General features: G+C 40.5%; 2 protein-coding genes across 2 annotated transcripts in view; both read right to left on the bottom strand.

Annotated features, from left to right (window-relative positions):
- LOC146575276 (protein NLRC3-like) overlaps positions 1-23,100 on the bottom strand; it is a 227,691-nt gene extending 204,591 nt beyond the window's left edge. Inside the window, exon 1 of the mRNA XM_085269953.1 lies at positions 22,967-23,100. The gene's annotated coding sequence lies outside the window, so the exon portion shown is untranslated. The remainder of the gene's footprint in view (positions 1-22,966) is intronic.
- On the bottom strand, positions 3,606-23,102 carry LOC146575281 (protein NLRC3-like). Its single transcript, XM_085269945.1, has 10 exons — positions 22,967-23,102; positions 17,732-17,857; positions 17,546-17,647; positions 15,237-15,315; positions 13,067-13,271; positions 11,115-12,915; positions 9,747-9,920; positions 9,360-9,533; positions 9,010-9,183; positions 3,606-3,798 (listed from the first exon to the last, which is right to left on the bottom strand). Exons 2-10 carry the CDS (start codon positions 17,818-17,820, stop codon positions 3,606-3,608), a joined length of 2,991 nt encoding a protein of 996 aa, XP_085126071.1. The 5' UTR covers positions 17,821-17,857; positions 22,967-23,102.
- Between the last annotated feature and the right edge of the window lie 4,454 nt (positions 23,103-27,556).

Consider the following 27,556-nt stretch of genomic DNA (forward strand, 5'->3'; position numbering starts at 1 on the left):
TGGCTCATGGACTCAGCTTTTCTTGTTGATATGACACATGAGCTTAATGTACTGAACAAGACGTTACAAGGCCAGGGGCAACTTGTCAGTGCTGCCTATGACAACGTGAGAGCATTCTCCACAAAACTGGCGCTCTGGAAAGCTCAGCTCTCTCAGACAAACCTTTGCCATTTCCCAGCATGCAAGGCACTCGTGGATGCAGGCACACCATTCAGTGCTGACGAGTATGTTGATGTCATTTTGAGGCTACAGGAGGAATTTGATCACAGATTTGCTGACTTCAAGACACACAGAGCCACCTTTCACATTTTTGCGGACCCCTTCTCCTTTGATGTGCAAGATGCCCCTTCTGTGCTTCAAATGGAGCTCATTGAGCTGCAGTGCAACTCTGAACTCAAAGCAAAGTTCAGGGAGGTGAGTGGAAAAGAAGACAAGCTTGGACAATTTTTGAGAGAATTGAGCCCTAGTTTCCCTCGGCTTTCCCGAATGTTCAAGCGGACCATGTGCCTTTTTGGTAGCACATACTTGTGCCAAAAGCTCTTCTCCACTTTGAACTTCAATAAGTCCAAGTACAGGTCCAGACTTACGGATGATCATCTTCAAGACATACTGAGGGTCGCAACTGCTTCCTCCCTCAGGCCAAATCTGGCTCGGCTATGCGAGAGGAAACGCTGCCAGGTCTCTAGCAGCAAGGAGTAGGCAAGAGAAGCCATGTTCAGAAGAACAGTTCATTTTCTACAGTGTTCCATTCATGTTCAGAAGAAGGTTATAGAACTGTTAATACAGACATTTCAATCTAAATACAGCAGATATAGAAGACTGAAAGAAACACACAAGTTCACTGACTAAAAATATCTTATTATTATTTTATTTATGTATTACAGATTGATTGATTTTCTTATTAATTCTTAATTTGTTTATTTATTTTTCATATTTTGTGTTAAAAAATAAAAATAAAGAGATTTGAGAAGATTGGAATTTTTTAACCATGCCTTTCTTGTGGAAAACCTAATGCGGCCCAGCCTCACCCAGACTCTGCCTGCAGCGGCCCCCAGCTAAATTGAGTTTGAGACCCCTGTCCTACACCATAAATCAGTAAGAGAGGGTACGACCTCTCTCATGGCCCCAAGTGGTGTGTGCATGCCAGAGCACTCTGGAAGGCACACAGAGTCTTTACAGACTACTAAGGATCAAACCTCTATCATCATGCAATCGATTATACAACTCTAAGCATATATGAGTAAATATTTCTAAGCATAAATGACAATCAACAATATAAACCTTACAGCTGGTTTTAATAACAGAATTCATTTGTTTCTCAAACGAGAAAGAGCTATCGAGAAACACTCCTAAATCTTTAGTTCTTAACTTTTCCAGTGGGCCAAGGTCAACATTATTAGATAATGCTAAATAGGCTGCCGTTATTAACTAATGCTAATTTGACATGAATTAGCATTATGCACTAATGCTAACACTTACTTTTTTTAACAATGTGAGTAGCTAATGCTAACACTATTTCCCTTAACTTTATAACAATGTGAACGGCTAATGCTAACACTCTTTTTCCTAGCATTACAACATCTGAGCTGCTAATGCTAAGTAGGCTGCCATTAGCACCTACGTCTAATTTAAGGCAAATACGCATTAGAACCTAATGCTCATATCGTTTTCCTTTGCTTTATAACAATGTGAGCAGCTACTGCTAAATAGCATTAGCTAATAACAGCAGTCTAATTTAATGCAAGTTAGCCTCATTTGCATTACAACAATGTGAGGAGTTAACACTAAGTATGCTGCCATTAGTGGCTAATTCTAATTAGGGGTGAATAAATATTACCAGCTAATGCTAATATCGTATTCTCTTCCCTTTTAACAATGTGAGCAGCTAGTGCTAGGTAGGCTGATGCTAGCAGCTAATGCTAAAGCTAATTTAATGTGAATTAGCATCACATTAGTGAGGAGTTAATGCTAAGTAGACTGCCATTAGCAGGTAATGCTAATTTTAGGTGAATAGGAATTGGCAGATAATGCTAATACCATATTTTCTTGCTTTATAACAATGTGACCAGCTAATGCTATGTAGGTTGCCGTTATTAGCTAATACTAATTTGAGGTGAATTAGCATTATCCCCTTATGCTAACAATGTTTTTTCTTACTTTTTAACAATACGCCATTAGTGGCTAATTCTAATTTTAGATGAAAAAGGATTAACAGCTAATGCTCATACTGTTTGCTTTGTAAGAATGACAGCAGCTAATGATATGAAGTCTACCGTTATTAACTAATGCTAATTTGATGAGAATTAGCATTATCCGATAATGGTAACTCTTTTCCCCTGCATTATAACAATGTCAGGAGTTAATGCTAAGTAGACTGCCATTAGGGGCTAACTCTAATTAGGGGTGAATAATTATTAGCAGCTAATACTAATACCGTTTTCTCTTTTTCCTTATAACAACTTGAGCAGCTAATGCTAATTTGATGCGAATTAGCATTATATTAGTGAGCAGTTAATGCTAAGTAGGCTGCCATTATTAACTAATACTACGTTGACGTGAATTAGCATTATGCGCTACTGCTAATACTGTTTTCTCTTACTTATTAAAAATGATAGTAGCTAATACTAATACTCTTTTCCATTGGGTAACAACAAAGTGAGGAATTAATGCTAAGTTGGCTGCTTTTAGCGGCTTATTAGGGGTGAATAATTATTAGCAGCAAATGCTAATACCGTTTTCTCTTTCCTTATAACAATATGAGCAGTTAATGTTAATTTGATGTAAATTAGCATTATATTAGTGAGGAGTTAATGCTAAGTAGGCTGCCATTAGCAGCTAAAGGTAATTTGAGGTGAATAAGCACTAGTAGCTAATGCCAATACCCTTTTCTCTTGTGTTATAATGATGTGAAACGTTAATATTGTTCTCAAACAACAGAATGAGAATGAAATATTGATTCTAACAGGGCCCATAAACAGCATTAGCTTAGCAGCATTAGCTTATCAGAGTCTCCATCATGGTCACACAAATCCTTAGCGGAGCAAAGTGGCCTACTTAGCAATAGCTGCTGTAGAAAGCAAAGGGAAAACAGTATTAGCATTAGCTGCTAAATGTGCACTTGAGAACAAATCTATTGTGAATTCAGCCGTGAATGTAGTGTTTCCAGTAAGCTTCCATTTCCAAATGTTAGCTGCTCCTGTCTGCCTCTTTGTCACACACACAGACTGAAATGATTCACAGCCTTGTTTCATCCTTCTGTCAGTGTCACTGACTGTCACTGTGACTGTGGACATACAGCATGGGAAACACACACATGGCTGATACTTGTATCTAAAGTTACAAAATGTTGTCTCTGTCCAAATATTACCTAACTGTAAGTCTACTTTTAATGAAACTCTCAACATGACTTATCAGTTATCATTAATGTTCCTGCAAACAGACTCCTTGAAGACCCCCTACATAAATATCCATGTACTATCCAGCTAGACTAGTGTGTCTGTCCCTGAAAATATTCCTGCATGTGTGATTGTTCATGTGTCATCTGCAGGAAACAAACAGGAAGTGAGTGAAAGACACAGGAAATGATTCCAGCTCTTCCTCCTATATCAGACATTCTCTCCATACCTGAGAGTGTCCAGTCTCCAGCCTGGATCCTTCAGTCCAGCCGACAGAAGCTTCATTCCTGAGGGACCTGGATGATTGTAGCTCAGGTCCAGCTCTCTCAGATGGGAGGGGTTGGAGGTCAGAGCTGAGGCCAGAGAAGTACAGCCTTCCTCGGTGATCAGACAGCCTGACAGACTGCAGACACACAAAACAACAATCCATCTGTTATCCATCTCTATAGCAGCATAACTAAGTGATGGTTCAGGGTCACCTGATCCAGCTCTAACTATAAGTTTTATCAAAAAGGAAAGTTTGAAGCTGATCGTCAAAGTAGAGAGGGTGTCTGTCTCCTGAACTCAAACTGGGAGCTGCTTCCACACCCAGTCCAACATAGCCAGGCTTTCTTTGCTGCTTTGACAAAACCTCAAATCCCAGTCAGAGATGGTGAGCATCATCACAGTGATGATCATTTCTCTGTTAACCCAGGCTTTCTGCTTCAGGATCTGTGCACGCTCACAGAACAAGGAGACCTTTAAACATCATTTCACTAAATGGATGGACTGAGCTCAGCCTACAGATGAACTGGATAAATAAAGATTTGACCTCAGTGTGCTCAGTGTTCCTGTCTATTCCTAACATATTCCTAACATGATAGCTGCACTTTAGAGCTCTAAAACTGGAACTGACACATATTTAAACTCCACATGTTACTCAGTACATTCAGTTCTGACACTCGCCCACAGTCCAACAAAGGAAACATGGAGATCACATTAGTTTGTCACCAAAGTCTAATTATTCCAGAGGGCAGTGTTGATACAACTAAAGTTATTTTTAAGCAAAGTTGAGTTTTTTATTGTCGCAGTACTTCATGTCTGAAGTATCACTTAAATGCATTACACGCTGTTGATGGCAGCAAACAAACCACCCAAACAAACAGAGGTGGGAGGCTTGGGCAGACTACGTAGGATCAGCTTGTGGGAGGAGTCAGGATAAAACCAAAGAAAGACAAGCTAACAAACACCACAGTGAAGTGAGTAGCTACAAACTGCAGGCTGATTAGTGTTGTTGAAGAAGTCGGTCTGAGGAACGTTCTTAGGATCAACAAATGACGGCATGTATGAGCCTCCCTCAAGACACACCATCACAAGAAGAACACATGAGCTGTAGAAAAAGGAGAGACTACGACAGCCACAGCGTTACAACGTGCACCAGCTGTTGGTCTCTCTGGAGACTACTGGGCGTGGCTGGGTAACCATGGTTACTTGGGAGTTACAGTACATGATATTAATGAAGAGTGGGAGCTGCGTTCTATAGCAAACAATTTGTTATGAGGTAATCAGCTGATCTTAGTTTAACCGGAAGCCCTTCACAATAATTGCAATGCCTTTATTTTGTACAACTACCATCAGTTCGTCTGTACTGATGGTAACTTAAAGTCACACTAATGTCGTTTAGTTTCTATAGTTTATGTAGTGGAAGTATACTACAGTACCCTGATCACTGATAGGACAGATTTATGTAGATATACACCTTTGTGTTTAACATTACTGCATTATAGTACTGTGATCTTTGTCCTTATATATGGCTATATTAGCTATACTGATGTACGTACATATAACTGGATATGTAACTTATCTATTCATCTTATTTGTCATGTATTTGTATTGTGTACTTCCTTTTTGTAAGAAACCACACACATGATCACAGCCGCAAGAATCAATCAGTGAAAGAATAAAGTGTCTCAAACCAAACCTTAAGCTCTTTATTCCACATGCTGGGATCATTTGGCCTTCAGTGGTGTTCTGGCTGACACACCGGAGTGACCAGAGTGCTAAAGAGTGAATCGGACACACCAGTGTCATCTCTGATATCTCCACTACATTTAATCGTCCTTCAGCTTGTGGCTGCCGTTAGCTGGTCTGCTAGTTAGCTGATTTGCTATTTAGCCGGTGTGCTAGTTAGCTGGTGTGCTAGTTAGCCGGTTCGCTAGTCAGCTGGTGTGCTGACCAGCGAACCAGTAGGTTACAAGATGAGCTTGTCTGTCTGATGAGCCAGCTCTCTCTGTCTTGGTCATTTTGTCCTTGGGCAAAACCTAACCTACCACTACAACTGTAGCTTACCTCCACCAGTGTGTGAATGTGAGAGTGAATGAATACAGGGAGTGCAGAATTATTAGGCAAATGAGTATTTTGTCCACATCATCCTCTTCATGCATGTTGCCTTACTCCAAGCTGTATAGGCTCGAAAGCCTACTACCAATTAAGCATATTAGGTGATGTGCATCTCTGTAATGAGAAGGGGTGTGGTCTAATGACATCAACACCCTATATCAGGTGTGCATAATTATTAGGTAACGTCCTTTCCTTTGGCAAAATGGGTCAAAAGAACGACTTGACAGGCTCAGAAAAGTAAAAAATAGTGAGATATCTTGCAGAGGGATGCAGCAGTCTCAAAATTGCAAAGCTTCTGCAGCGTGATCATCGAACAATCAAGCGTTTCATTCAAAATAGTCAACAGGGTCGCAAGAAGCGTGTGGAGAAACCAAGGCGCAAAATAACTGCCCATGTGCAATACTCAGAGACATGGCCAAGGTAAGAAAGGCTGAAAGACGACCACCACTGAACAAGACACACAAGCTGAAACGTCAAGACTGGGCCAAGAAATATCTCAAGACTGGTTTTTCTAAGGTTTTATGGACTGATGAAATGAGAGTGAGTCTTGATGGGCCAGATGGATGGGCCCGTGGCTGGATTGGTAAAGGGCAGAGAGCTCCAGTCCCACTCAGACGCCAGCAAGGTGGAGGTGGAGTACTGGTTTGGGCTGGTATCATCAAAGATGAGCTTGTGGGGCCTTTTCGGGTTGAGGATGGAGTCAAGCTCAACTCCCAGTCCTACTGCCAGTTTCTGGAAGACACCTTCTTCAAGCAGTGGTACAGGAAGAAGTCTGCATCCTTCAAGAAAAACATGATTTTCATGCAGGACAATGCTCCATCACACGCGTCCAAGTACTCCACAGCGTGGCTGCAAGAAAGGGTATAAAAGAAGAAAAACTAATGACATGGCCTCCTTGTTCACCTGATCTGAACCCCATTGAGAACCTGTGGTCCATCATCAAATGTGAGATTTACAAGGAGGGAAAACAGTACACCTCTCTGAACAGTGTCTGGGAGGCTGTGGTTGCTGCTGCACGCAATGTTGATGGTGAACAGATCAAAACACTGACAGAATCCATGGATGGCAGGCTTTTGAGTGTCCTTGCAAAGAAAGGTGGCTATATTGGTCGCTGATTTGTTTTTGTTTTGTTTTTGAATGTCAGAAATGTATATTGGTGAATGTGGAGATGTTATATTGGTTTCACTGGTAAAAAGAAATCATTGAAATGGGTATATATTTGTTTTTTGTTAAGTTGCCTAATAATTATGCACAGTAATAGTCACCTGCACACACAGATATCCCCCTAAAATAGCTAAAACTAAAAACAAACTAAAAACTACTTCCAAAAACATTCAGCTTTGATATTAATGAGTTTTTTGGGTTCATTGAGAACATGGTTGTTGTTCAATAATAAAATTATTCCTCAAAAATACAACTTGCCTAATAATTCTGCACTCCCTGTAGTGGGATTGTAAAGGGTCTTTGAGGGTCTCGAAAAGCGCTATATAAATGCAATCCATTATTATTATTAAGAGCATCTTTAGGCCTGACTGTGCTCATCCTTCCTCCAACCTCTCCTTACCAAAGATAACAACTACATCAGTATTAGCTCAATAACAATTTCTGCAATTCAATTGTGGACATTCATTTTTAAACCTTGTGTAAAACGATAAAACCTCAAAGTCTGAGCATTATTCTTTGTGCAAACAGCTCTTGCAGGTTCCCCCGGACTTAGGTTATTTTTATTATTTAATTACTTTCCTTTAAGCAGCTGTTCAGGCTACTAAACTCATCCCAGAAATAACAAGTGACACCATTAATAGTAGAGGTGGGAATCACCATACAACTCGCGATACGATATTATCACAATACTTAACGCACGATACGATATTATTGCGATTTTTTAAAATATTTTGCGATATTTAAATTCTGCACATAAAGGTAAACTTTATCAATATTCATTTTATCTAATATCAAAGTCTCACACTCAGTCTTTCTCTCATTTCAGTCAGTTTTATTGTTGACAAACTGAACGGTTTGTATTACAGTCTAGTCCAACTTAACTGAATGCAACCATCTGGTACAATTATAGCTATTCTGAACTATGCAATTTATGAAAACTATGCAGCCCCTTCAGCAACTGAAGAATTTGAAAGTAAATTTAAAAAAATATATAATTTTACATTAAATAAAAAAGTTTTAAACTTAATTAAAATTAAACATGTCTTAAATTAAAATAAGTAAACTGTCATGTTTATTGCTGCCAAAAAAAAGTTAAACACATTTGGACAGTGAAGGAATGTCAGGATTGTTGCTCAGAAAAAGGATCAACATGCTCTGAAGTCAACATGCTCTGACTCCAGAGCATGTTGACTTCAGAGAAAAAATTGTTTGTAACAAAATATCGATTTCTGCTGTCCCTGTATCGATACATTATTAGCAAACAAAATATCACGATACTACACAGTATCGATTTTTTCCCCCACCCCTAATTAATAGTGGAGCTAACTTTAACAGGTGAAACTGATTTGACCTATAAGGCTACTGCAGTTACTTCTTATCAGGTTTAGTAGGGAAGACATCTGGATGAGGTAGTTAGTAGTATGTAGTTAGTACCGGGCGACTCCCCTCCCCCACATCGGCACCAGAACCCTGTATTATCTACAGGGTAAGACTGCCTGTTTTATCAAACTATGGCCATTACTACTGTGATCATTTGCAGCCCAGTGTGCCGCTCTCTCTGCTGGGATGAACCACTGGAGCTCACCCAGTCATCCCTTTCTTTCTCTCAAGAAGAAGTGAAATAAATATATTTATTATGTTACGAGTCTAATATTCTTTAAATCAAACTGTAATGAATAAATCAAGCAAGAAGATTTGGTGGCTCCACGTGTTGTAGAAGAAAAGATAAACATCTCATTTTGAGAAATCAGCCTTTAAAATTAAGTACTGTGAATAAAAAACAAACAGCGAGCCAATCAGCAGTCGCCAATATCCTCCTAATTTCATTCACAAAGAAATCAAATATATATATTATGGGCCCAAAGGAGCCTAAATCTTTAAATTAGGCAGTGCATGAAGTATTTTTTTAAATAAACAGAGACATGACTATAACAACTTTTAGTAATTCAGAGTCCAATTATCCACTCAAATGTGAATAAAAGTTCACTTGACAGCTGTAAAAGTTACCTGTTTATACAATAATATAAATCACATTTCAAATGATCATCTGTGGAAAAGTTTGAATCCTGACCTGAGAGTTTCCACTGCACACTGTGAACTCTTTAGTCCAGCGGACAGAAGCTTCACTCCTGAATCCTGCAGGTCAGAGTTACTCAGGTCCAGCTCTCTCAGACTGGAGGACTGGGAGCTGAGGACTGAGGACAGAGCTTCACAGCTTCTCTCTGACAGGTTACAGCCACTCAGTCTGAAAAATAAAAGACAATCTATAAAACAAGTACTCATGTAGAGTTTGTTAATACATTTCACAACATTAAATCTTGACTTTCTATTTTTAAAGGAAACATAAACATACTAAGATACAACATCATATGTATGAACTTTAATTAATAATTCTAAAAACTAAATGTTTTCTGATCTGACCTCAGAGTATTCAGTTTACAGTTTAAACGTTGTAGTCCAGCAGACAGAAGCTTCACTCCTGAATCCTGCAGCTTTCTGATACTCAGGTCCAGCTCTGTCAGACTAGAGGACTGCGAGCTGAGAACTGAGGACAGAGCTTCACAGTTTTCCTCTGAGAGTTCACAGATGTTAAGTCTGAAGATAAAAACATGAATAAAGATTGTTGTTAAAGTGTAATCAAGGTGCAATAGCTTATTGTCTTGTGCTGAGCAGGTTAGTAAAACTTCCGTTTAACTTTGAAATGAATAAAAATGCTATGAAACAAGGATAACTGGATAAAGACATAAACAAAAACAAACATCAAACACATAAACAAACAGAACTAAACATAATACAAATTGATCTGACCTCAGAACATTCAGTTTGGCATGTGGACTCTCCACTGCAGCAGACAGAAGCTTTACTGCTGAAGCCTTCAGGCTGTTGGTACTCAGGTCCAGCTCTCTCAGACTACAGGACTGGGAGCTGACCACTGACAGCAAATTTTCACAGCCTTCCTCTGAGACGTTACAGCTGCTCAGTCTGTGAGAGAAAGGGAAAAAACAAAACAAAAAAAAAACAAACAATATATGTGATCAAATTAAATTTGTTTATATGTTGAACCCTTTTTAAAAAAAATTTATTTAAACCTATGAGACTATGAGTGCTACCAGTCCAGTGCACATGATTGGTACCTTGATGGTACCTTGCTCAGGGGTACCACAAGGTAACTATTCGGTGGATTCGACCCCTGACCTTATGATCATGGGGCGACCACTCTGCCTACTGAGCTAATAATTCTGTGTACACTGTCATACAATATTAACTAAAACAATTATTTTAGAAAATTTTAGTAATTCAATAATCATGCTCATTACCTGTGTATTGTGAATAACACTGGATTTTAAACACTAGCTGTATAAAACTCTTCCTGTTAAAGGTGTGTATAAAGGAGATGAGCTGAAATGCAGACTTCATGGAGAATGTTTGCTGTCAGCATATATCAAAGACAAAGCAGAGATCCATCCAGTCTCTTCCACTAAGCCCACAGAGGGACAGACAACCACTCTCACTCACACCTGCATGAAGTTTAGATCACCAGGTAACCTAACTGCATGTCTGTGGACAGTGGGAGGAAACTGTAGAGGACCCAGAGTGAACCCACTGTAATTCTGTGATAACACTGGTTATGGAAGCCTTACAGTTACATATGGTTACTGACAAGAAACACGACCTTAGAGGCAATTTCAGTAATGAAGACCGAGTTTCTCCCTCCATACAGGATGAAAACATGACAGCACAGCAGAGATTTATATTTAAAAAGGGAGGGTGTGCACTGAAAGTGAGATACAAACTTGAACTTAAATTATGAACATCAGAAAAAGATGTAGGTGAAGTCTGGCAGGTGAAGTTTGTGCTTTAGAATAAAACAACCAAACTCCTGGAGTTGGAGACAAATGAACAAGCTGAGGATAATAAACCTGTCAGAGGGGCTGAAGCATCAGAGCTCATGTTCTTATAGGCTGGGTCTGGATTGTCCTTTGATAAGAGTTACAGAACAAAGTGTGTTTTAGAAATGCTGGAGTGAAACATTAAAACTACCATATATTTACCGAGTGACTGATGATCATTTAATTTACTATTTTAAAAAAAATGTTACAGTGCTCTTTGAACTCAGCATTTCTGATTTATTTCCCATGATTTTAACAATGAAGCGATGACAACATGTTTACTCACAGAGCTTTGTTGGAGGCTTTGACCACTGGCAGCAGCCTCAGAAGAGCCTCCTCTGAAGCAGAGTATTTCTGCAGGTCAAACACATCCAGATCTTCTTCTGATGACAGTAAGATGAAGACCAGAGCTGACCACTGAGCAGGAGACAGTTCATCTGTGGAGAGACTTCCTGATCTCAGGGACTGTTGGATCTCCTCCACTAGAGAACGATCATTCAGTTCATTCAGACAGTGGATCAGATTGATGCTTTTCTCTGCAGACAGATTCTTACTGAGCTTCTCCTTGATGTACTGGACTGTTTCCTGATTGGTCAGTGAGCTACTTCCTGTCTGTGTCATCAGGGCTCGTAGGAGAGTCTGATTGGTCTGCAGGGAAAGACCCAGGAGGAAGCGGAGGAACAAGTCCAGGTGTCCATTTGGACTCTGTAAGGCCTTGTTCACAGCACTCTGGTGGAGAGATTGAAGTTTTGGTTTGTTAAATAATTTAGATTTCTTGGAGGTTGTTTGTTGTTGTTCCAGCAGATTGAGTCCAGAGTTGATGAAGGTCAGATGGACATGAAGAGCAGCCAGAAACTCCTGAACACTCAGATGGATGAAGCAGAACACCTTGTCCTGGTACAGTCCTCTCTCCTCTTTAAAGATCTGTGTGAACACTCCTGAGTACACTGAGGCTGCTCTGATATCGATGCCACACTCTTTCAGGTCTGGTTCATAGAAGATCAGGTTTCCTTTCTGCAGCTGATCAAAAGCCAGTTTTCCCAGAGACTCCATCATCTTCCTGCTCTCTGGACTCCAGTGTGGATCTGTCTCAGCTCCTCCATCATACTTGACCTTCTTCACTTTGGCCTGAACCACCAGGAAGTGGATGTACATCTCAGTCAGGGTCTTGGGCAGCTGTCCTCCCTCTCTGGTTTCCAGCACATCCTCCAGAACTGTAGCAGTGATCCAGCAGAAGACTGGGATGTGGCACATGATGTGGAGGCTTCGTGATGTCTTGATGTGGGAGATGATCCTGCTGGCCTGCTCCTCATCTCTGAATCTCTTCCTGAAGTACTCCTCCTTCTGTGGGTCAGTGAACCCTCTCACCTCTGTCACCATGCCAACACAGTCAGGAGGGATCTGATTGGCTGCTGCAGGTCGTGTGGTTATCCAGAGGCGAGCAGAGGGAAGCAGTTTCCCCCTGATGAGGTTTATCAGCAGCACATCCACTGAGGTGGACTTTCTAGGGTCAGTTAGGATTGTAGTTTTGTGGAAGTCCAGAGGAAGTCGACACTCATCCAGACCATCAAAGATGAACACAACCTGGAAGTCTTCAAAGCTGCAGATTCCTGCTTCTTTGGTTTCAGTAAAGAAGTGATGAACAAGTCCCACCAAGCTGAACTTTTCCTCTTTCAGCACATTCAGCTCTCTGAAAGTGAATGGAAATATGAACTGGATGTCCTGGTTGGCTTTGTCTTCAGCCCAGTCCAGGCTGTATTTCTGTGTTAAGACTGTTTTCCCAATGCCAGCCACTCCCTTTGTCAGCACTGTTCTGATTGGTTCATCTCTTCCAGGTGAGGCTTTAAAGATGTCTTCTTGTCTGATTGTTGTTTCTGGTCTGTGTGGTTTCCTGGATGCTGTTTCAATCTGTCTGACCTCATGTTCATCATTGACCTCTGCAGTCCCTCCCTCTGTGATGTAGAGCTCTGTGTAGATCTGATTCAGGAGGGTTGGGTTTCCTGCTTTAGCGATGCCCTCAAACACACACTGGAACTTCTTCTTCAGCTTAGACTTAAGTTTACGATGACAAACAGCAGCTGGAAGTTCTGAATAATAATAATAAAAATACAACTTTAACAATCATATTTTACAAAATGCTGATGACAATTTCTGACCCACTGAGAAATGACTGAACACACTGGTGTCACAAGTCTCTCATTTATCCAGCAGCTTAAATCTTTAGATAAATCCTCTTACTGCTCTGCAGACGGTCAGCCAGCTCCTCCTGCTTCATTCTCCTCAGGAAGTCCACTGTGATCTTCACAAATGCCTCTCTGCTGTTTCTCCTCTGCTCATCATCCTCCCTCTGAAACTCCAAGCACTGGGGCTTATTTGGATTCAGAGCCTTCTGGATCTTCTTCAGCTCGTTCTTCACAAAAGTGATGATGTTGTCCTCCAGCAGCTGGAACAGAATATTTATGAATGACCCACCACTCTGAACCTCAGTATCCACAACGTCCACTTCTTTACGATCAAGGGGCATATCATCCACGACCTCTTCACCAATTATAGGTTTGACTTTATCTGATTAACTGAGACTTTGTCCACAACTCCATGATCCCAAAACGTTGATGCTGTTCATATGAATGCAGCGATTTCAGTGGGAGAAACATTTCACTGGTGTTCAGAGCTGAACTACCAACAGGTTGATGATCAAAGCCAGAAACTTGGAGATGTTTCAGGTGACTGAGTTGATCGTACAGACAACTGGTCTTAAAGGTTCACTCTGTTTACACATACAGATCAGTATTTAAGGTTTGACTCTCATCATCCACTGGAGCACAAACTGGACGTCATCAGGACGCTACAACACAGAACAAGCACCATCCCCACAGACACAGCAGCCAGCGAAGCAGAAGAACTTCACATCAAGAAGGTCCTGAGTAAATGTGAACGCTGGTTTGAGGGCGGAGTCAAGGAGGCCATTTATGTGAAAAGGAAAGACCATCTCTGAATGGAGGAGGGGCCTAAGGGTACAACTGTCACCATCTTACATGCTGTGATTGCAGCCATTCCCCAGCTCTCTGTGAACTGGACTCATGACCATTGATCAACAACCATTGATCAATGGTCCTGACAATATGCGTACCAATGATCAATGAACTGACCTCCCAGCCCATTGTTCCTTCAGTGGGCTGGTTTCAGTCATACAAATGTCCTGTTTATAAGATTGAAACCTGCAGTCAGCTGAGACTGAAGAAGTCACCTGATGATGATGAAACGTTTCTCCCTCTGAAAACATCCAGATGAACAGAATCAAGCTTTTTGGGATTTACGTACCTGGATGATTGAGCATCAAGACACAACTCTGTGACTTTTCTCAGATGAATCAATCCTCTCCTCCAGCTTTGTTTACATCTACCAGCCCTGTGGCACTGCCCAGGGAAATAATCTATGTGAGAGGTGGAAAGTCATACAGGTGTCTGCTCCTGCCTTCAGTTATTTTATCTACTGTGTGTCAACTGGCTGAACCTACTGCAACTGTCTACTGTCTCCCTAAACTCAACAATGACTTAGTGATCTATCCATTCTCTGACCAAACACATCCTGCTGCAGGAGGTTAACATAGCAGCCAATGATGATCCCACTCACTGTGAACAACACATTTGGACCTGATTTGCTGCTCTGGTTTACACGTGAACTTCCACTGCTGCTGTCACCAACTTGAGAGGCTCTACAGAAAAACTGGACTTGTCCATAAAAACCATAAACTACATTACAAGGACAGCATTGCTCAATCAACTCTAATTACTACTGACATGTTATCTCTTCTAACTAAGGTACAGACACTCAAACTTGCTGCTTTCAGTGAGAAGTCAAATGTCTGAATATGAGCTGGAAGCTGCTGAGAGTCCTCCTCCTTCCCTACTTTCAATATAAACACGCCCCTTTCATGCACCTGCAGAGGGCCACCAGCAGATGGAGCTGTCTTAAACAAATCCACTTGGATAGTTAGCTGTAGATGATTTTCTCAGTATGATTGTAGGACTTTGAGTTATTCTTTAGATTTATTTAAACTCTTATATTGTGCACAAGTGTTGAGCGACCCATAATTTCTCTGTACTTTTCATAAGAGCAGCCAGACTTTCAGCTAGTTTTTGTTTTTTTAAGAGCTCAAAGATATTGAAGAAACAGTTATTCAGCTTCATTCCCACTGATCTCGACTACAAACTGTTTCACTTTGGTTTCTGTTTAAAGCCTCGATGTTTAAAACGTTTCCCTGTGATCACATTTGCACCGTCTGATTTCAAAGTTTGTTTCTTTTGGTCATTTAGTCCACAGAGTCCTTGGTGTTCTGAAAGGGACCTATAAATAAATGCATTATTATTAATATTAATAATAAAGTAGTTGTTGTACATGTACAGACCATAAATATGGAGTCCAGCTGTGTTTGATGCTGCTGGGCAGACTGACCACTGGGAACCTCTGAGCTCTGCTGGTCCACTCTGTGGAGGAACCATGAAGGATTAGATCAACACAGGATAAAGATCCAGGAGTTTCTGCTCAAATAACTTCATCTGAATCAAGTCTGTCAAGTTTTAGACTCTCAGATTCTGAAGATATATTTTCTGTTTTCTATGAACTTTCTTTCATCAGTGATGGAAGTGATGATGCTGCAGAAGCTCAGAGGAAACTTTGAGAAAACTGTGATGAACCATCAACTAATGCTCTCAGGAGGCCAAAGGTCCCTGAATGTAACTGTGCAGTAGATTCATCGACTGTTTGAAACCTGACCACTTCCATATGTTTTCATTCTAACACAAGAAGTCCTTTTCTCATTGCTTTGATTTGAGTTTTCATTTGAGTTTTCCGAGTCTCGTATTTGGAGTCGAGTCTAATCAATGATCTGACAGAAGAACATTAAAAAGGATTTACCAGTGCTGTCAAAATTAACATGTAGGGTTAGGGGTTCATCTGTTATCATGATTAACATGATAAAAACCTTTAACACGACACATCTGGAGAGCAGAACAACTCAAAATCCCTGAAATGTTTCTATCAACGCACTTCGGGCAGTTTGTCCGAGTAGAGGTACCTTTGCACACGTGCAGATGTGCAGCACATCTGTTAGTGACGGCAGCTGAACCAATCAGCTCAATATGGAAGATGACAAACACACACTGACCTCCCGATGGAAAGTTTGAGCATTAAAAAAATAACAAGACGGACCAGCCGACCAACATGAAGGATTCTGTACATCGTGACAGAAGGAATTTTCTTTTCACCGAAGCACTTCCAGCTTAAAATATCACAACGATGCAAAGCACTGATGACACAACTGCCAAGTGGACAAACTGCAGACCTGTTAGTGTTGTTAATAACATAGTTTTGGTTCCTCGTGTCAAAGACTTGAAGAAGAGTGACAGAGAGTGTTAGACTGCTGCAGGATCAGTGCCACCTCCACAGACCTGTGAAGAAAATGATTGTTTGACAGATGGGCTCAGATTCAGGATCAGCTGAGGAGTTTGTGGCTGACAGAATCCTGCAGGTACAGAGCAGAGCCCATCATTAGCATGCAGGACTGTCCCTGGGGGGGTCGGCTCATTCAGGAGGTTAATCAATGTTTACATGTTCAATAAACATGTTAAGTGTGTAAATTTGCCCTTTTCTCTCGAGTCTGTTTGCTCATGAAATGAAATTTGATTCGTTTACATTAAAAATGATGTTTAATGGTGATTAATCCAAATGAATCCACAGTAACCCTGTGATGAGTCTGATTAAACATTTTCATTAACAGCAGTAATATAGATTATATATTATTATATATTAGTGCACACTTAGCTTTTAGTATATATGTTTGTTACAAAGTTGTATTTACAGCAGAGAAGCTGAGTTAAAGACTGAAAACTATTCAAAGTCTCTTTGAATTGAAGCGTTTAACATTCTTTGTGTTTATTCTGCATTGACTTCATTATATGGTGTAAACGTCTGTTACAGGCTTAAATATAAAGTTGGAAAAATGTAACTGCAGCTATTGATCAAGTAATTGTGATTAATCAGGATTAATGACAGAAGATTGTGTCATTAATTAGTCATGTTTTAATCTACTGACAGCACTAGTGTTCACTCTGGTGCCTCCAACTGTTTTACGCCCTTTCAACACCTTCGTGGTCAAAAGTGTACACGCACAAAATCTACAATAAAACCCTCACGCAGCAATAGGACAGACACACAATCCATTTATCTCTGTCTCAAACACACACACGTGTATTCAAAGCCTCGATTTGTTCATATTTCATCTGTTGTGTTTTTATCTTCAGCATTTTCAGTGTTGCTGCATTTACACCAAAAATGTTTCCATTGATGAATCAGATTGATTTGAATGTGTTTCATCCATACAAATCCCTCCCTGGTGGTCACATGACTCTATAACATAACAGGAGTCATGTGACAAGAGTTTCATGCTGTAAAATGTCAAAATGGTTGAATGTGGTGGAGTAAAAATGTGAGATGTCAACGACTTTTCTTCAATATGAAATGTTTGCAGGGCCTGACAGGAAGTGGACGGATGCTCTGATCACTTCCTGTTTGCTGAAGTGGGTTTTCAGTTGTTTAGAAACCAAAGGCTTGTTTTAAAAGACAGTTTAAATGGGACTGAGGGAACAACGTGTTTGTAGTTTATATCCAACAACATCGAGCAGTTTAATCAAAGAGTTCATGTTGCTAACAGCTCACCTCTCTGCAGCAGACACAGGCTGGACTTTAAAATCAATGGGGTGATCGTTAGACCGGTCACTCTGTAAGGACACAGAGCTGGGTGGAGGTCCAGGCTGGTTCCTGTGAATAATGATGGAGCAGTGATGTGAGTGCTGAGCTGTGACATGGAGAAGAGTCATGGACAGTTAGAGATGGTCATCTCACCTCTGAGCTTTGGTCTGGCTCTCATGTTCCCCACACAGAGTGCTTTTAGAGGGAGGGACTCCCTCCTCTCTGTCCTCACACTGATCCATGCTGCTCAATTCACATCAGCTCACACACACTTTCTACCTGCAGAGGAAACACAAATCATGTGCACATCAGCTGAAATCCTCCTTCCATCATGTGTGCTGTCCAAATATCAGCTGCTTCTTTCCTGCTTCATCTCAGTGTCAGCTGGATGCAGTCAGACAGCAGTGTGAGGCAGAGGAAGCTGCCATCAGCTGCTCTGCTATCAGTCCACTAGATGGAGCCTGAAGCACACACGATGCATTCACTGACACACACTGCTTCACTGTGACTGGAAGCTTCAGTCAGTCCAACACGTGTGAACAACATTTTAAACCTTTCAGCTGATCCAGGATTCAAAGAGGATCAGCAGAGTTAAAGCTTCACACTAATTCTTCCTGCTGTTTGCAGAGAACTGCACACACACTGATTCACTGCTAATGAGAACCTTCTTCTATGGGCTCAAAATGTGGTCATAAATATTTTGTACTTGTAAAAAAGATTTGTGTGCGTAAAAAAGATTTGTGTGTGGACTTAAAAAAAAACCCCTGCAAGTTACAAGTACGGATTTTGACCCTATTTTTCTTCCTTTCATCTGATTGGTCAATGTCATGTCAATCACAAATGTAACAATCCCATCAGAGAACAGATGGGTTTGGCTGTCGAGGGGCGCTTTTTTTGACGTGTGGAGACATGAAACCCGAATATAACGGCGAATCATCTTCAAGCAACTTATAGAAGTCCAGATGCTTTTCTTTCCAAGCTCCTTCAACTATGATGACCTGGATGACTGAGAACCTTCACAGGAAAAATGAAACACACTGAACAAAGAATGCAAGACTTTCACAATAAAACAGCAAACAAAGGAACACAACACTGACACGTGAGCTTGACAGAGGAGTGGAGGAAAGGCAGATGAGAGTGAGCGAGGGAAAGAGGAGACAAGAGAGACATGACAGGCTGAGGAAATATAGTAAGTAAGTAAGTAAGTAAAATTTTATTTATATAGCACATTTCTAGATAGAGATCACAAAGTGCTTTACAAGATATAACAGATTAAAAAGACAAAATACAAACAAAGTTAGCAAAAGGCAGTTTTAAAAAGATGTGTTTTTAGCTGTTTTTTAAAAGTAATCAATGAATCAGCGGATCGTAAGTCCTGAGGAAGAGAATTCCACAGTCTGGCGGCCACAGTAGCAAAAGCTCTATCACCCCTAGTTTTCAGTCTCGTATACTGAATGACAAGTAGGCCCTGACTACTCGACCTCAGAGACCTACTAGGGGCATAGGGCTGTAAAAGTTCAATGATATATGGTGGTGCTTGTTGTTGAAGAGCCTTGAAAGTTAAAACCAAAATCTTAAACTGGACTCTAAATTCAACAGGAAGCCAATGTAACTGCATGAGCAACGGTGTTATATGTGAAAATTTAGAAGCTTTCGTCAAAAGTCTTGCTGCAGCATTCTGAACGATCTGCAGACGCTCCAAAGAACCTTTATTTAAACAAGTAAACAGGGAATTGCAATAGTCCAGTCGTGAAGAGATAAAAGCATGAATAACAATCTCCAGTTCGGTATAGGATATAATAGAGCTCAATTTAGAAATATTTCTTAAATGATAAAAGCAAGACCGAACAAGAGATTTAACATGACTATCTAACGTAAGAGCAGGATCAAGGATAATCCCTAAGTTCCTGACAGATGGTTTTACAAACGTTGAAAGAGGACCAAGAGCATTTATTATACTGGGTATATGTCTATCTGGGGCACATAAGAGGACTTCGGTTTTACTTTCATTTAGTTGGAGGAAGTTTTCAGCCATCCAGCCTTTAATGGTTTCCAAGCACACATTTAAAAGCCGCAGCTTAGAAGCCTCTTCCGGTTTAAAAGATATATAGAGTTGGATATCGTCTGCATAACAATGGTAACAAATATCCTCAAAAGGGCTCAGAATGTGCTGGAGAGGGAGTAAATAAACTAAAAACAGTAATGGCCCTAGCACAGAGCCTTGTGGCACACCAAAAGACAGGGACGCAGAAGATGATCTATACTTAGAAACTGCCACAGAAGAATATCGTTCAGAGAGATACGAGGAGAACCATTTCAATGCAGTCCCAGAGACACCAACCCAGTGTTTCAGCCTGTTAAGTAAAATATAGTGGTCAACAGTATCAAAGGCCGACGTAAGATCCAACATTAAGAGAACAGAACATTTACCTGCATCGCTTTGTAACAAAATGTCATTAGAAACTCTAAGAAGGGCTGTTTCAGTGGAATGAACTTTACGAAAGCCAGATTGAAATTTGTCGAAAATACTATATTTATCTAAAACTGCTGTAAGCTGCTTAGCCACGATCTTCTCTAGAATCTTAGCAATTAACGGAATTTTTGAGATCGGTCTATAATTGCTAGGGAGAGATGGGTCCAGCATAGGCTTTTTTAACAAGGGATGTATAACAGCAGTTTTAAAATAGGCAGGGACTATGCCCGAGGCCAAGGAGGTATTAATTATAGTAAGAATACAGGGACCAGTAGAGTAAAAGACATTTTTAAATAATGATGCAGGTAAAAAATCAAGAGAGCAAGAGGATAATTTTGTTGCACTAACTATTTTTCCCAGCTCTGGTAGTGAAACAGGTGAAAAACCTTCTAAAACAACAGGCCGAGCTGGCGTGGGAACAGACAGCGCAGACGCTGAAAAAGACAGGTTTTTCCTTATGTTGCTAATTTTTTCTAAAAAGAAAGCAAGAAAAGTTTCACAATCTAGAATAGAGCATCAGGCCTCACACAAACACACACAAACACACACAAACACAGACACACACAGAGACACAGAGGGAATCTAATGATCAAGGAACTAAACAGGAAGTATAAGAAACTCAAAGCAGCATAAAGAAGACTGTAAATGAACCAGAACATAAACCATAATACAAAACATCACCAAAACACAAGAAACGCAAAGTGGTCAAAAGGACCCAGAACCATTAAAGTTCTTTTCTCCGCTCTTCACTGTTTGAGTGCAAACAGACTCCACGTTAAACTATGACAGCACCGTCCCTGCTGCTGCTGTCAAACCTGTTATTCACTTACTGCTCGCCAGTGTTTCTAATGAGTTTTACTCATCCATGAGAGTTTAAAGCTTGCACTTACAAGGTGACTACCAATAAAAATGAGTGTGCTTCACTGTCAGAGCTACGGTGATTCATCCAGTAGGACTTGATAATAAAAATATTTGTTTGATGCTTTGCATTGAGGTGCATTGTTGAATTTGCAGGGACACAATAACCACAAATCAATTGTTCAAACCACTACAGTAAGGAGCCATGTTATGAATAATAAACCAATAATAATACTAATAATACTAATAATAATAATACTAATAATACTAATAATAATAATAATAATAATAATAATAATAATAATAATAATAATAATAATGTTAATTTAAGTAATTGTTTTCGACTGAACATCACATATAATGTAACAAGCAGTAAATTCAGGTTAACTGCATTATTAGCATTTGGAGGAGCTCTTTATCCTTCTTTTTACTGCTCACCTCTTACAAAGTGTTCACACAGTTTGCTAGCCTCTTTTAGCCTGCTAGCTACTGTAGGATTAAAGAAATTATTTTGCTGCTACTGTTCATAACCATCATCTTTATCATTCCATTAATCATCATTTCATTAAAGCATTTATTGAAGCTGTTGACATTACATTAAAGTCTGTATTACAGGTGTTATCATAATCATATAATAATCTTTCATTGCAGGAGCAACTGTAATCATTTTATATGCACCTTGCATTTTGTGCTTATTAAAGAGTTGAGCTCAGTCAATTAATTGGAGGTTTCAAGCCTCGGTCGGCGCGATGTCCGGCCGATCTATTGAGTAAAGTGACTTGGAGCTATGGAGGATTGCATACACGCTTATAATCTAGAAACAGGCCTGACTGTATTCAGCAACCTTCTGTGTTTGAGTTTGCTTGGTAACAGATGACTCAGAATAAGTCAGGAAGTATACTTCTAAAATGTCTTTGTTTCCTCTGTAAAGTGTGCATTTTTTGGTTGTTATTTTGAGGAGCTGTCTGGATGAGGCTATTTGAATAACCAGGTTATTCATTATTATCTTTTATTAGTTTATATCCTTTTTTATTAAGCTTGTAGTAGTGGTTCTTGATTAAAACATTTATTCAATATATTACATGTATACTTTCAGTTAGGTTATTACACACATGAGAGCTGGTGAGGTGAGAGGTGAGATAGAGTGCAGTTGAGGTCATGACACACACACACGCACACATACAGAGTAGGTGAACTTAGGTCTAGGTAAGAGTTCAGACATATTTTGCTTGTAACTGCATTTTTGTGCCTGCATAAGTGATAGTTTGTTGTAGGACGTGCATCTGATGTTCCAGAGATAAGCGAAGAAGATGAACAGGAAGCACCTGCCGTGGAGACGGAGAGAGTGTGCTTTTCTGAATATCTCAAAAGTCGTTGAACAGAACATTTGTGATGTAGAGGTGATGTATCTGCTTTGACGCATGAGGGGGCGTCATAAATAATAAACTAATAAAATAATAAACCCTGATGCTATAAAAACAACTGCTGGTGTATTTTTGGGCTGATGTTTTGCAGTGTACATCTCCCCACGCGTGTGTTCATTAAAATCATTGTTTGACCCAAACTCTTCTGGACCAGTGTTGTTTTGTAACTCATCCTCAATATCTGAAACCCTTATCATTACGCTAACAAGTCTACTACACACACTTGACTCGGTCACATGACAGACAGCAGAGATAGCTGCTCTGCTAGCTAAGCTAACTCATGTTAAAGGTCAAAGAAATGAGGCGATGCTGCTGGGAGTTACGTCACAGACTAGCAGAATTTAGTTATTCAGCATAATATTTAATCCTTATTATCTGCTCCTCTCACCTCTGTTTACATCTGAAAACAAGAAAATTTAGCCAACAGTTTATTAGCTTTGGTGAAATTATAAACAGGCATCAGCGCAGTCACCTATACTGTGCTTTAATGCTGGAGCAGCAGGAACACCAGTTAATCTAAAATCTCCTTTTCTCTCTAAAAAGTGACAGCAGACTGAGTCAAAGACAGAAACCTTATTTAAACACCAAATATTCACTTCCTGATCCAGGATTCAAAGAGGACGTTGAACTTACTCAGCTTCTTCCAATGAACGTCTTCACTCTGCAGCTCTCTGCTGTCTGGACCAGGTCTGTGTAGAAACAGAGAAAATCCTCTGCTTCTTCTCCGTCAGCAGTCGTCTGTGTCTGCAGACTGCGTCACATTAAACACTTCACACCAGCAAAGAGGCTGAAGCTCACAGGTCAACGGTCAGCTGCTGCACTGTGTATAACAATTCACTTTTGAACAGTAGATAGCCTGTAGGCGTCTCTGCAGTGATAAACAGTTTACACATTAAACACTGAACCATAAAAGAAGCTTAAGCTGCAGCTCACAGGTCAAAGCTCAGCTGCTGCACCCAGTTATGAGTTTAAATAAATCATTAATCATGATCTTTTCCCTCTCAGCACTTTCACTTGGCCTTGGAGTGTTTTGACGGAGCTACACTGTATGTTTCAAATGTTGTAAATAAATTGGGAGTTAGGGCTGGGCAATATGGCCTAAAATCCATATCGCGGTATAATTTGAAGCACGTGCGGTAACGATATATATCGCGATATATTCTTTTCTTCTGTATAACATATTTTCCACACTATAAGGCAGACTTACAATCCTTTAATTTTCTCAAAAATCAAGAGTGTGTCTTATGTATGAATTCTGGTTGTGCTTACTGACCTCGAACCGATTTGGGCGTGCAGAAATCTGTTAAAAAATGTTTTAGTAGAACTTTGGTAAGCTACGAAGCCGCATTGCTTGATGGATTGTCAGAGCATTACGGCTGCCGTGGTGAGGAGCTTCGTGGAGTAATCTGGGTCCAAAACTCCGTCCGCTTCAGGTCCCAAAGTCAAACGAACACTAAGAGTTAAAAACGGTCTAAATTCTTTCATCTTTAATAAAATCATCAGTGTTGCTGCTTTACCAGGTGTAACAATTAAGTTTAACATCCATGAAAACAGAATTTATTAAATTTAACGGAGTTAGAAGTTAACAGGAAGTTAGCGCGCTAGTTTCCACCTAAACATTTCATAGCATGTTCTGACTGAGAGATTTTTGAAACTAATTCAAACAGCTCTGCTACCACTTCCAACATAAATGAAGACAGAAAACTAAACAGCAGTGGCGTTTGCAGGGTTACTGAAGTTGGACTACCTGGTATATAATGTTGTGCTACGTGATTGCTAGCGACACAGCTATGTTAGCATAACATTAGCACAGTGAAGCTGGAGGATGAACGCCAACTTTTTTTCCACTCGATAAAAGTTAACGTGAGGGATTCTGGTGGTCAGGGACAAATGCAATCGCATAGCAGGATGCTGTACACGGGCCAAACTTCAGTCAGGAGAACAACTGAAATCATCCATCCACAATACGAGGTTAGTTATTATTCGTCTCGGAACTGAGGACGCCATCATCTACCTGTTCAATCGTGTCTACACCCATCTGGACCAGCCGGCGAGCACTGTGAGGGTCATGTTTTTTGACTTTTCCAGTGCTTTCAACACCATCAGGCCGACCCTCCTGGGTGATAAGTTAGCAGCGATGCAGGTGGATGCTTCTCTGGTGTCCTGGATTGTTGATTATCTGACAGGAAGACCACAATATGTACGTCTCCCACAGTGTGTGTCTGACAAGGTGATTAGCAACACAGGGGCACCACAGGGGACTGTCCTCTCCCCCTTCCTCTTCACCCTCTACACCACAGACTTCAGCCACTGCACAGAGACCTGCCATCTTCAGAAGTTTTCTGATGACTCTGCGGTGGTTGGATGCATCAGCAGGGATGATGAGACAGAGTACCGGGCTGTGGTCGACTCCTTTGTCACGTGGTGTGAATAGAATCATCTGCAGCTCAACGTGGCAAAGACCAAGGAACTGATCGTGGACTTCAGGAAGACCAGGAAACACTTGACCCCTGTTTCAATGCAGGGGGTCAGTGTTGACATTGTGGAGGACTATAAATACCTTGGAGTACACATTGACAATAAACTGGACTGGGCTAAAAACACCACAGCACTTTACAGGAAGGGCCAGAGTCGTCTCTATTTCTTGAGGCGACTGAGGTCCTTCAACATCTGCCAGAAAATGCTGAGGATTTTCTATGAGTCTGTTGTGGCCAGTGCGATCCTCTATGCTGTTGCATGCTGGGGGAGCAGGCTGAGGGTCGCAGATGCCAACAGACTTAATAAACTAATCCGTAAGGCCAGCAATGTTGTGGGGATGGAGCTGGACTCCCTCAAGGTGGTGTCGGAGAGGCGGATGCTGTCCAAGATAAAGACTATGTTGGATGACACCTCCCACCCACTCCATGACATGTTGGTCAGTCACAGGAGCTCGTTCAGTGAGAGACTGAGATTACCGAAAAGCACCACTGAACGACACAGGAAATCTTTCCTGCCTGTGGCCATCTCCCTGTACAACGCATCCACTTAACACACTGTTTGCTGCTACAACTACACATGTTTCTTTTCCAGCTATTTATTTATGAGTGACTTATGTATGTATGTATATATATGTATATATTGTACTATTCTTAGTTAGTGTATTGTCTGTCTTGTCTTAATGTTGGTTTAAAATGGAGCACTGTAACAAAAAATTATTTCCCCCAGGGATCAATAAAGTATTCTGATTCTGATTCTGATTCTGATTAATATACTGCAACAACATGGGAATAGAGCAGCTGCGAGAGAATTCAACATTAATGAATCAATGTTACGGAAGTGGAGGAAGCGCAGTTTTTGGCTTTCCCCGCGTTTCAAAAGTGCTTTATCTCTTTGCTATGACTGTCGCCCACCATAATTGCAGATGATAATTGTTGTAGCCGCTGCGATGCTTTCGACCAAAAAAGGCGCAGCTTGATGACATCATCAACATGCGCTATCGCGATAGAACGATATAGTCAGAGGCCCTTTCTCAATTCTAAGTACGCAAGTATGTACTCGCGTTTTCGGCGAGACCGGATTTGCCGAGACCGCACGGACTTGCCGGAAAAGCGAGCACGGACTCGCGATTTGTACAATTGGAACACCGGCATACTTGATGATGTCACAGGTCCAGAGTTTTTACTGCCGTCCCCTCTTAATTTAACTGTGAGTAATATGTTATGAAGCTTAACTTTAATCACAGCCAAACCGGTTTACTCAGGAACAAATAAAACACTGAAATAAGCCAAACATTAACATTTAGAAGTGATCTAAGTGACTTATATATCATGTTTAACCTCAGTGGTGAAATCTCTATTAATAAAAATAGTGTACATGTACATACGTGTACATACCTTAATAAAAACAAGCAGGTGAGATGTTACAATGCTTTTATTTTTATTTTACTAGGTCTATGCTTTTCTGCCTCTTCACAGATAATCCCAGTGATTTTCCTTTGGTCTGAAATCTCACCTGATCTTGTGATATTGAGAGTCATCTGCCTTTGAGGCAGGTAACCAAACAGTGTTCTCTAAACTCTAACTTTAATATACTTTGATATATTTCAGATTTCTGAGCTCTGCTCTGACTCCGTGCCAGTAGCTCCTTAATATGACTTTAGTTTGATCAATAATTAACCTTCAGAAAGTTTCTGTTCCCACTCCACCACGCCGAACAACCCTGAGAACAAATAATATGATGTGGGTGTGTCGGCAGGCTTCAGCACTGTGAGCATTAAACACAATAAAAGACCCACAAGTTCCTGCTCAAAGGTCAGCTGCCTTTAGATCAATCATTAACCTGCAGCAGGTTGTGGCCTGATGTGTTTGTAAGAGTTTCACTTTCAGGAGGAGAAGATTTAAACGAGTCACACAAATGTGAACTACAAAGTCTGTGACACACAATTTAGTGCAACCTGCATGAAATCTGACCTGAAGAAATCCAGTCTTCTGCATGTCGTGGTTGTGACAGCTGCTCGTAGGAGAGTTTGTTTGTAGGAGGTGGAGATGTTCTCAGATCAAGTGCGTAATCGTCTCTTTGTGTAGACGCTAAAAGCTGTGAGCCAAAACTCTCTGCTCTGAAACTCTTCACTCAGTCCTCACGCTGAGAGTTTAGAGGCTGAACTTCTTGTTCCTCCATAACACTTTTCATGAAACAGCAGAAATGAGCTTGTGTTTCTCAGCAGTGCGCACACAGAGAACCGATCCTCTCTGCTCAGTCTGAACAAATCAAAGTGAAACGTCAGTGAAAACACAGCTGCTGATCAAACTGTGTCAGATTAATGCCTCAATGTTTCACTGTGAGGTTAAAAAATACATAAAAATGATTTAAAGAAGTAGGAGGCAGATTTTCACAATAAGAGCACTTTGTTTTTAATTCAGTTAATGTCAAACTGTCATCAACACCTCTGTGTTGTCTCCGTCTCTGAGCAGATTCAGGCATTACTCAAATAATAAAGGCTTTTTTTTCACTATTATACTTTTCATTAGTCTCCAGGTTGATGATTATAAACAGAATTATTAAAGTTTTTATCATTTCAGGCTGAAAATCAACATGAATTTGGTTCTAATCAAAGAAGCTCCTTTAATGTGTGTCATTAAAATCCTCACACAGACTTAAAAAGGCGACATTAACATTAAAATAAATGAAAGAAGCTTCAGCTGAGAGCTTCATGCAGTCATCATCAGCAGCTCATAGCAGTCACAG

The sequence above is a fragment of the Mchenga conophoros genome, linkage group LG4 (assembly GCF_057382185.1).
Source record: "Mchenga conophoros isolate Kocher_MC1m ecotype Shallow Benthic linkage group LG4, M_conophoros_male_GT1.1, whole genome shotgun sequence".
Taxonomy (NCBI): Eukaryota; Metazoa; Chordata; class Actinopteri; order Cichliformes; family Cichlidae; genus Mchenga; species Mchenga conophoros.

Excerpts from the sequence above, each read along its gene's own strand:
- LOC146575281 (XM_085269945.1), bottom strand. The coding sequence starts at position 17,820 with ATGGATCAGTGTGAGGACAGAGAGGAGGGAGTCCCTCCCTCTAAAAGC. Across the intron at positions 17,648-17,731 it reads AGCCAGACCAAAGCTCAGAG|GAACCAGCCTGGACCTCCAC; the intron begins GTGAGATGACCA and ends CATTATTCACAG. Across the intron at positions 9,534-9,746 it reads GCCAAACTGAATGTTCTGAG|ACTTAACATCTGTGAACTCT; the intron begins GTCAGATCAATT and ends TTTTATCTTCAG.